This window comes from Lontra canadensis, unplaced genomic scaffold, assembly GCF_010015895.1.
Source record: "Lontra canadensis isolate GAN:19392208 unplaced genomic scaffold, GSC_riverotter_1.0 scaffold54, whole genome shotgun sequence".
NCBI lineage: Eukaryota > Metazoa > Chordata > Mammalia > Carnivora > Mustelidae > Lontra > Lontra canadensis.
Window position 1 is genome coordinate 11,535,648 of NW_022631048.1, and position 11,203 is coordinate 11,546,850.

The 11,203-nt window shown below is 42.2% G+C and overlaps 1 protein-coding gene across 1 annotated transcript in view; it reads right to left on the reverse strand.

The window, feature by feature from the left end:
- The window catches only part of ABCA13 (ATP binding cassette subfamily A member 13), a 298,434-nt gene that overhangs the window by 259,258 nt on the left and 27,973 nt on the right, over nucleotides 1-11,203 (reverse strand). Inside the window, exon 13 of the mRNA XM_032874934.1 lies at nucleotides 2,180-2,294. Within this exon, the coding sequence (XP_032730825.1) occupies nucleotides 2,180-2,294 (115 nt within the window). The remainder of the gene's footprint in view (nucleotides 1-2,179; nucleotides 2,295-11,203) is intronic.

Below are 11,203 nucleotides of genomic sequence, written 5' to 3' on the forward strand. Positions count from 1 at the left end.
AGAAGGTACAGTCTTCATTTAGTTTACTTTCTTTCTTTTAAGATTTTATTTATTTAAGTGAGAGAGCGAGAGAGAGAGAGAGAGAGAGAGAGAATGCACACACTCAAGGGAGAGGCACACCATCATTTAATTTACTCTTATGTGTAAGAGAGTGGCGACTTTGAACCAGGAAACACTGAGAACATTCTCCAGGGAACTTCTCCAGCAAGAACAAGAAAACTGTGCTATTAGGAATTCCATACGGATCTTGTTCAAGTCCAGCCTTGCATAGAGATACATACACAGCTGGGGTGCCTGGGTGGTTCAGTGGGTTAAGCCTCTGCCTTCAGCTCAGGTCATGATCTTAGGGTCCTGGGATCGAGCCCCATGTTGGGCTCTCAGCTGTGGGAAGCCTGCTTCCCCCTCTGCTCCTCCTCCCACTCATTTTCTCAAACTCCTCTCTCTCTCAAGTAAATAAAGAAAATTAAAAAAAAAAAAAAAAGAGCAGTGTGAGCAAGGGCTGCAGTAGAAGTAACTAGAACCACTGGTAGAAGTACAGCTCCACGTCGTTACATGACTTTACAGTTTGTAAGGCACTTTCCTAACTACAGTTGTAGTTCACTCCTACAGAAGTCTGTTGGGATATACACCAGTATCTCCAAGTCACGGAAAAAGAAATATTTCAAATATATATATATATATATATATATATATATATATATATATATACACACACACACACACACACATAAACATATATATACATATATATAAATTTTTAATACATAGAAATTTAATACATATACAATTTTAATATGTAGAAAATTTTCTATAATATATAGAAATACAATTTTAATATATAGAATTTTTTTTTAATTAGCAGATTCACGCAGCTATTATATGGCTGGATAGGACATGGCCCAGAGTTTTTCTTTTGCTGAATAGCTTTGGAACTTTGGTGTGCACCAGAACCACATGCACAATTCCTTAAATCTACAGAAAGCCAGGTCCTCCACACAGCCAAGGTTTAGCATGTCTGGGGCAGGCTCCAGGAATTTGTATTCTTAACAAACTTCACAGATAAGTTTGATCCGTTCCCAAATTTAAAAGCTATGTCCTAACACAAAGCTTCTGTCAACACACCCCACAAGCAATAAATAAAGTGTCCTTTAAACCACATACAGGGGACCTTCATGGCCCTGTCGGTTACCCGTCTAACTCTTGGTTTCTGCTCAGGTCATGATCTCAAGGTCGTGGGACTGAGCTCCATGTCAGGCTCCACGCTCACTGCAAAGCCTGCTTAAGGCTCTCTGTCCCTCTCCCTCTGCCCCCCACTCTCTGAAATAAATAAATAAATAAATATTAAACTCCACGCGATATCCAGGGCGTGTGGCTGGCGCAGTCAGGGGAGCATACGACTCTGGATCTCAGGGTTGTGAGTTCAACCCCCACACTGGGTGTAGAACTTGCCTTCAAAGATAATAATACATAAATAAAATGAGAAGCTCATGTATTAAAAAATTAAAGAAAGAAGCTGTATACCATCTCCGTAATTATACGTGAGAATTTCTGTCTGAATGCATGAGCAGCATATAAACTGGCGATTTAGTTCCAAAGCTCACTTCTCTCCCAAAAGTCCCCAGAGCTCCCAGAATCTTCAGTCACGGATCCCATGTCTAAAGTACACAACTGGATGAGACTATTATCCAACCATTCCATTTTTGGAGCATCTATTATAAATCATGCTTTTGAAGAAAAATCTTACAACTATCATTTGTGTTTCTTTTCAAAACCCATGGAAACAGGAGTCATAAATGCTATGGGGCAAATAATATCAAATGCCTAATATGAAATACTGCATCCACAGTCAATCAGGAGTTCACATTTTAAAGCAAGTGTTTCCTGAGGCATCTGGGTGGCTCAGTGGGTTGAGCATCCCACTCTTGATTTCGGCTCGGGTCATGATCTCAGGGTTGTGAGATCGAGCCCCACATGGGGTTTCACGCAGGACATGGAGTCTGCTTGAGATTCTCTCTCTCCCTCTCCCTTCCCCCTGCCCCACTCACCCTATCTCTCAAACTCTCTTAAAAAATAATAATAATTACATAAATAAATAAAGCAGACATTTCCTATAAATAGGTTTTGCTTGTCTCAGATAATAGTTAAATCAAAACCTGGAAGTTGAATTTTGAAAACTTACCTGGAGATGGAAGCAGCTGGAGACTTGAGTAAATTACCCAAAAATGTGAAATAATTATCGGTGATGGCTTCCCAATCCATGTTTTCTTCATAACAAGGAGATTCCTCAGAGAAATCTAAACAGAAAGGCATGTCATGTATTGATTTCAAGTTGGACACAACAGTCAAATCTACCAAAGTGAAGAACGCTTTAGTGGTTTTCTTAATCTGGTTGAAAATAAAACAAAGGATTAGAAATCCTTGTGATTTGGCTTCTGCGTCTGGCCAAGGTCAACTACCACTAACCATCAAGCAGTATAGACAGTGATCCACAGAAAACAGGAGGTAAATAAGGTGAGACCCATGATTATCCCGTCTGTTGCCTTAAAGAAAGTACCCCAGGATTGACCCAGGAGGTGGAACCAAGTGGAGCTGGTAGGCACCTTGAGTAGATGGGATGAAGGTTGGAGTACAAAAGACTGCGCAGACACACAGAACAGACTCCAAGGAGAGAGCTGCACAGACGGAGCACTTTCTGTATGCCTCCTTCAAGTATTCAGCTGAGGGTAAATCAGTGCATGCTGGTGAAGAAACCCCCTGAGACCAGGGAAAGATCCACCCAAAAAGATTCAAGAAAAGTGTCCAGTGGTCAGTCTTGTGGGCCGGGAACAAATTCTGTTTCCATCAGCCAGACTGGAACAATCCACAGTTCTCATTAGACAGTGAGTACAAGATGAAAAATGGGTCTTGCCTCAGTCCTGGGGCATATTTGCAACCACACCGAATACCATTCCAGTCCTGCCTAGCAAACCTTAAAAGCCAGATCCTAAAGGATCAAACTCTTTTCAAGAACATGAAAAACAAGGGCACATGGGTGGCTCAGTTGGTTAAATGTCAGCCTTTGGATCAGGTCATGATCTCAGAGTCCTGGGATCGAGCCCCATGTCGAGGTCCTCACTCAGCAGAGAGTCTGCTTCTCCTGCTGCTGCCCTCAACTTGTTCTCTCTCTCACTCAAATAAATAAATAAAATCTTAAAAATAAAAAAAGAACATAGGAAAACAAAACAATAACCACAAAACAAAGCTAAAATCATAATGTCTGTCATCTAATAAAAAATTCCTGGGCATGCAAAGAAGCAAGAAAATGTGATCCATAGTTAGGATAAAAACATAAGAAATCTAAACTAACCCAGAATAAGATGGCACTGGCACAAAAACAGACACATAGATCAATGCAACAGAACAGAGACCTCAGAAAATAAACCTATAGTTATGTGGTGAATTAATCTATAACGAAGGAGGCAAGAATGCTCAACGGGTAAAAGACAGTCTGAACAAATAGTGTTGGGAGAACTGGACCACTTTCTTACACCATCCACAGAAATAAACTCAAAATACAATGAAGATCTAACGTGAAACCTGAACCCATAAAACTCCTCACAGAAAACATAGGCAGTAAACTCTTAGACATCAGACCTAGCAATATTTTTTTGGATCTATCTCCTCAGGGAAGGGCAACAAAATCAAAAATAAACTATCAGGACTCCATCAAACTAAAATGCTTTTTGCACAGTGAAGGAAACATCATTAACAAAACTAAAAGGCAACCTGCTGACCGGGAGAAGATATTTGCAATTCATACTTCCAATAAGGAACAAATATCCAAAATAAGTAAAGAACTCATTCAACTCAACAACAACAACAATCTGATTTTTAAAAATGTCCCCCACTGTTCATAGCAGCAATGGCCACAGTCACCAAACTGTGGAAAGAGCCAAGATGCCTTTCAACAGACGAAAGGATAAGGAAGATGTGGTCCATATACACTATGGAGCATTATGTCTCCATCAGAAAGGATGAGTACCCAACTTTTGTATCAACATGGACGGGACTGGAGGAGATTATGCTGAGTGAAATAAGTCAAGCAGAGAGAGTCAATTATCACATGGTTTCACTTACTTGTGGAGCATAAGGAATAACATGGAGGACATGGGGAGATGGAGAGGAGAAGGGAGTTGGGGGAAATCGGAGGGGGAGATGAACCATGAGAGGTTGTGGACTCTGAGAAACTAACTGAGGGTTTTAGAGGGGAAGGGGGTGGGGGATGGATGAGCCTGGTGGTGGGTATTGAGGAGGACACAGATTGCATGGAGCACTAGGTGTGGTGCATAAACAAAGTATATTGGAACACTGAAAAAAAAATAAAATTAAGATGTTAAAAAAAATTTTTTTAAATAATGTGAATTTAATTTCTCTTAAAAAGAAAAATAATGGGCAGATGACCTGGGTAGGTATAGTTCCAAAGAACACACACAGATGGCAAATGAACACAAAACATAAACATTTTGGGAAATATTCTTGGGTCATTTCTTCAATCATTCCAAACCCTGCATCATCTCTACTTTTGAGAACTTCCAATCACAGTCAGTGGGACCTTCTACAAAGCTCTCTATCTTCACAATCTTTTAGAATATTCTCTCTTCTAACTTCTGGTCTATTTCGCTTGAAAACACTTCTATGTACTTACACATTTTTTAATTTCTTTTTTTTTGTATTTCCTCTTCCTTAGGATTATTTTTATTTTATTTTATTGTATTATATGATGTTAGTCACCATACAGTACATCATTAATTTTTCATGCAGTGTTCCATGATTCATTGTTTGAGTATAACACCCATTTCTCCATGCAATCCATGCCCTCCTTAATACCCATCACCAGGCTCACTCATCCCCCTGCCCCCTCCCTTCTTGCACACATAAGAGGGGTGCTGGGCACTCCACTGTTCAGAACAGGCAGGTTAGGTCAGTCCCCAGCATTGTCGGTGACATCCAGACCATCGGTCGTGTCTGCCGCCCCAAAGTCAGAGCAGGCTACTCCCATTTCTCCAGACCCATGAGCCTTGTCTTCTGCTGACACAGAGGAGCAGCAGAGGCCTGGCTTGAGCGACAAACGGAGGCTGTCTCAGCATTTCTCCTTGCCCACAGTCTCACCCAAACTATCAGCAGTCCCATCCCTCGAAGTCACTTTCAGATGCTTGGCCCTCCAGTGCACGAGACTTGTGGGCTTTCTGCAAAGAACATCAGCACCACTCTTTTTGTCCTACTCCTTCCACAGGCTAGAGAGTAGCCTGTTGTTTCTCTGCTGTACCCGACACCGTTGTCCACATGCTTTCCTGCGTCTCGGGGTTGATTACTCCCATCTGCTGCTGTTCCCTTCCTGGTTAATTATGTTCCTGCTTTTTTTTTTTTTAATATTTATTTATTTCAGAGACAGAGAAGATGAGTGGGAGGGGCAGAGTGGGAGGGAGAGAAAATCTCATGCAGACTTGGCACTGAGCATGGAACCCAACTCAAGGCTCGATCTCACAACCTTGAGATCACGACCAGAGCTGAAACCAAGAGCCAGATGCTCAACCGACTGTGCCACCCAGGCCCCCCGTGTTTCCTTCTTTTATTTAAAAAAGTTACTCGATGTGGCTTGGTTTTCTGGTAGCATTAACCTTTTAAAAAGTCTGATGTGAATCGCACACCCCTGTGCCAGCTATGAAGCTTGTTGCCTCTTTCTTTCTCCATAGATGCCAAAAAGCATAAATTACTTGCCTTAAATTTGGATTTTTTTCTTCTAAAAAAACTTCAGCTTTATTGAAATATAGCTGTTGTAAAACAAATCACAGCTGTTTGCACAGACCGTTTTTAGGGTTTGACATGTGTACATATTACTGAAATATCATTACAATTAAGACAGTGAACATATCCGTCACTCCCCAGTGTCCTCGCGCTCCCTCGTCATCCCTCCACCTGTCAGGTCCAGCCCCTGCTCCTGTTCCCAGGCAACCCTGGATCTGCCTTCTGCCACCATCGATTAGAAATTCACATAAATGGAATTAGAGTGCGTGCTGTGTTTTATCCGACATCTTTCCCTGAGCATGATCAATTAGAATCGGTTAGTTTGAGCTTCATTCTGAGTTAGCAAGCTCATCCCCTTTTGACCTTGGAGTACCGCCTGTGCTGGGAGTGCCACAGCTAGTCCTTCTGGTCCCACAGCCGCACTCGGCCGGCCCCGTGGTTGCGGATGTTGCAAGTATACAGCAACTACGACTGTCATGCACAAGCCTCAGATGGAAATACGCTCTCTTTTCTTTAGAAGCGAAACGGCTGCATTACACGGTGTCTGCATATATAACTTTTGGAGACGCGGATGCTGTTTTTCAAAGTCGTCATCCCGTTTTACATTCCTGACAACACCCCATGATGGCCCCAGTCCTTCCGCATTCTGGCCAACATTTGGCACGTCCTCTTAAATGTGCAAGTCATTCTGGGGACGCTTGGGTGGCTCAGTCAGCTAAGAGTCGGACTGTTGGTTTCAGCTCAGGTCATGGTCTCAGGGTTGTGGGATCAAGCCCCACATGGGGCTCCATGCTTGGGCAAGGAGCCTGCTTTAAGTTCTCTCCCTCTACCGCTGCCCCACCCCCTCCTTGTGCTTGCACATACACTCTATCTCTCTCTAAATTTTTTTCTTTAAATAATAAAGGCTGATTCTGATCTCCTAAGTCACATCCATTAGTTCATGTGCTTCTGCCTTGTGGAAACATGCATTAAACTTTACCCTAAAGTACTGGCACAAGGGAAAACGGCTTTGGCACACCAAGGAATGCACACTTGAATGTCTGTTCTTCACTTTGTACTTAGGTAACACCCAACACACCATACACACCGTACTAAGTAACAACTTGCTTAATCCTCATAGGATCATGCCCATTCTGGACAATGAAGTTGAAGTTCCCAGTCACACGGCCAGTCAGGGGCAGTCTAATCAGGCCTATTCCAATGTCCGAGCCCTTTACCACCTCTTCATCATCACCAAAGAGCTTTTCTGGGCCTAACTGCCAAGTCACAGCTGGAAGCTTGCTGTCACCCACCGGGTAGGGACGCACATGACAGCCTTGACCATAAGCCAAGAGCAGGCATTTTTGCATATGGGTGGCCAGAATGCTTTACCCAACCTTCCTACTATGAACACCTAGAGGAGATATTTAATATATCTTAAATATTTTTAAAATCTTTGAAGGCCTTGGACAGCTTGCAAAGCCAGAACTATTCATGGGACCAGGATCCAGAAGACGGAAGGCAGGTGAGATGAAGCCCAGCAGTTGAAGCCACTTCTCCAGTAAAAGCAATTGCTACTTTGAAAAGAAAAAGCAAGAGCTGAGAAAATGAACAGAGCTTTCAACAGTCTCAGCAGAGCAGGAAATAAATTGGAATTCAGGACTAACCAAAGGAAAAATGTCTTTGGTCAACACACAGCCTCAGGTTGGGACCCCAAAGGGCTACATTCTAACAGTAAGAGCAAATGACAAATATGTAAGATCTCACATGCTTTTAAACAAAAGGAGTCGACTCCTCATTGAATTAAGGTGACATGCCCCTCCCTCTGCCTGTCAAAAACAAGTAAACAAGCAAACAAAAAGCCTATCTGAAGGATGGAAAACACCCAGGTTATCAAATTATCTCTATAATTTTTATTATACAATGTCTGGAATAGAGTCAAAAACAAGTACATATAGAACATAAGTGAAATAAAGAAGAAAATCATACAATAGAAACAGACACTCAAGAGATCAAACTATTGCAGTTACCAGGCACAGACTTTAATAAAAAGAATAAACTGAAGCCCTAGAAATTATTATAATAACTAAAATTGAGAAAGCAATGAATAAGCTTAAGAGTACATTAAATGTGTTCTTAAGAAAGAAGTAATAAACTGCAAAATAAGTCAGAGATAACTACCCAGGCTATACCATAACAGAAAAAAGGAAGAAAAAAAAAAGAAAAGAAAAAAAAGGAGAGAGAGAGAGAGAGAGAGAGAGGCCACTTTTGCCACTTCTATTCAACACAGTACTAGAAGTCCTAGCTATAGCAATAAGAGAAGAAAAATAAATTGAAAATAAGAAAAGAAAAAGAAAATTATCCTTGTTTGCAGATGACATTATCTTACACATAGAAAACTAAATATTCCACCAAAAAACTTTTAGAACTAATAAACAAATTCAGCAAAGCTGTAGGATTCATAATCAACACATAGAAATCAGTTGCATTTTTCATTATTAACAATGAATAACATGAGAAGGAAATTAAGGGGCGCCTGACCCACTCAGCAGAGTGTGTGACCCTTCATCTCTGGATTTTGAGCTGAAGCCCCACATTAGGTTTAGGGATTACTTAAAAATTAATTTAAAAGAAAAGGAAAGGATATTAAGGAAACAGTACCATTTATAATAAAAATTATAAAATGCTTAGGAGTAAACTTAACCATGGTAGCATCCAGACTAACATTAATATTGACATCAGGGATGCCTGCGTGACTCAGTCAGTTAAATGTCTGCCTTCAGCTTGGGTCATGATCTCAGGGTCCTGGATCAAGCCCCTCATCAGGTTGTCTGCTCAGTGGGGAAACTGCTTCTCCTTCCTCTACCCCTCCCCACCGACTTGTGCATGTGTTCTCTCTCTTTCTCTTAAATAAGTAAAATCTTTAAAAAATGTGAGGACCTCCATGATGTGTGTGTGTGTGTGTGTGTGTGTGTGTGTGTGTGTGTGTTTATGATTTTACATATTTATTTGAGAGAGACACAGAGAGAGCACAAGTGAGGAAGAGAGGGCAAGCAGACTCCCCACTGAAGAGGGAGCCTGACATGGGGCTAGATCCCAAGACCCTAAGATCATGGCCTAAGCTGTAAGCAGATGCTTAACTGACTGAGCCACCCAGGTGCCCCTCAATGATGTATATTTTTAAGGCAAAGACAATGCTAGAGAAAAATAAGTTTCATTTCCTAAGGATAAAAGAGCTCATGCAATAAAAAATATGCATCAGTTCTGAACTGTTTGTATCTAATAATGTAACTTAAATGACATATAACAAAGCTGGTAAAGCTAAAAAGGAAATGGACAAATCTACTGCTTCACTGGGAAATTTCAACTCATCTATGTCAGCAGCTGATTAAAGAGGCAAATAAGATTTTATTTTACTTTACTGTGCTTTCACACACTATTTATTTATTTATTGTGTTATGTTAGTCACCATAAAATACATCATTAGTTTTTGATGCAATGTTCCCAGATTCATTGTTTATGTACAACACCCAGTGCTCCAGTAAAATCTTAAAAAAAAAAAAGGAAGTTGGTTAAAAGTATTATGTTTGCCCTGAGAATATGTAAGAGAATATTCTTGTTCTTATTTCTACAAAATACACTGTTCAGTGAAGAATTAAGCTTGGTCAAGGAGAGGTGTGGGCTTTGTCCTCAGCTCTTGGGAAGTGATCTCTAAGTCCTTGGAATTTCCTGTCACAAGAATGTCTTTCTCACGTGGAGGCTTTGGGCGTCACCAGATTGCTTACCAGTGTGATTTACGGTGGGGCCTTTGGGCCACCTGCTATCAGCCTGATTTCCAGAGGGGCTGGAAACTAAGGTCAGACACAAAGGTGTCCAACCACATCTATATCGCCAATCCACAGCAAAATCCCTGGACAGCAGGGCCCGCGTGAGCCTCCCTGGTTGACAACTCTCCATGTGTACCATGACCTGTCACCGCTGGAAGAGCACCTGCTGTCTACAGCATCTCTGAGAGAAAGAACTAGAGATTGGTGCTGGAAATCCCCTGGATTCTGCCCCAGGGGCCTCTCCCTTTGGCTAATCAGGATAACTTGTATCCTTTTCATTTAATAAAGTATAACAATGAAAAAAAATTAATTAATTTTAAAAAATAAAGAGGCAGTTGAGAAATAGGTAAAATGTGGATGATTAACAAACTTGACCTACTTAATATACATAATTACTACACCCAACAAAGACAGAAGTACCATGGTTTTGAAGAACTCACACATTTACCAAAATGGACCATGTGTGCCACAAACACATCTCAACAAATTCCAAAGACTGACCATTGAGAATGTTCTCTCATTAAAAATAGGTGAGAAGGGGGGAGGAGTCAAGATGGCGGAGAAGTAGCAGCTGAGACTACTTCAGGTAGCGGGAGATCAGCTAGATAGCTTATCTAAAGATTGCAAACACCTACAAATCCAACTGGAGATCGAAGAGAAGAAGAACAGCAATTCTAGAAACAGAAAATCAACCACTTGCTGAAAGGTAGGACTGGCGGAGAAGTGAATCCAAAGCGACGGGAAGACAGACCCCGGGGGGGAGGGGCCGGCTCCCGGCAAGCGGCGGAGCAACGGAGCACAAAATCGGGACTTTTAAAAGTCTGTTCCGCTGAGGGACATCGCTCCAGAGGCTTAACTGGGGTGAAGCCCACGCGGGGTCAGCGTGGCCTCAGGTCCCGCAGGGTCACAGAAGGATCGGGGTGTCTGAGTGTCGCAGAGCTCGCAGGTATTAGAACGGGGAAGCCGGCTACAGAGACGGAGCCGAGGAGTGAGCTCTCAGCTCGGGGTCACCTTGAACCGGTCGCAGGCTCGGTGAGCTCGGAGCGCGGCCGGAGGCCAGGCAGACGGGAGTAATTGGGCGCTGTTCCCTGAGGGCGCACTGAGGAGTGGGACCCCGAGCTCTCGGCTCCTCCGGGCCGGAGACTGGGAGGCCGCCATCTTCATTCCCGTCCTCCGGACTCTACGGAAAGCGCTCAGGGAACAAAAGCTCCCGAAAGCAAACCCGAGCGGATTACTCAGCCCGGCCCCTGGTAAGGGCGGTGCAACTCCGCCTGGGGCAAAGACACTTGAGAATCACTACAACAGGCCCCTCCCCCAGAAGATCAACAAGAAACCCAGCCAGGACCAAGTTCACTTACGAGGAGTGCAGTTTCAATACCAAGGAGAGCAGCGGAATTCCAGAGGAGGAGAAAGCAAAGCACGGAACTCATGGCTTTCTCCCCATGATTCTTTAGCCTTGCAGTTAATTTAATTTTTTTTTCTTTTTCAATTTTTTTCTCTTCTTCCGCTAAATTTTTTTAAACTTTTACCCTTTTCTTTTTTAACGTTTTTTAACTAGTTTATCTAATATATATATATTTTTTCCTTTTTATATTTTTTTCATTATTGGTTTT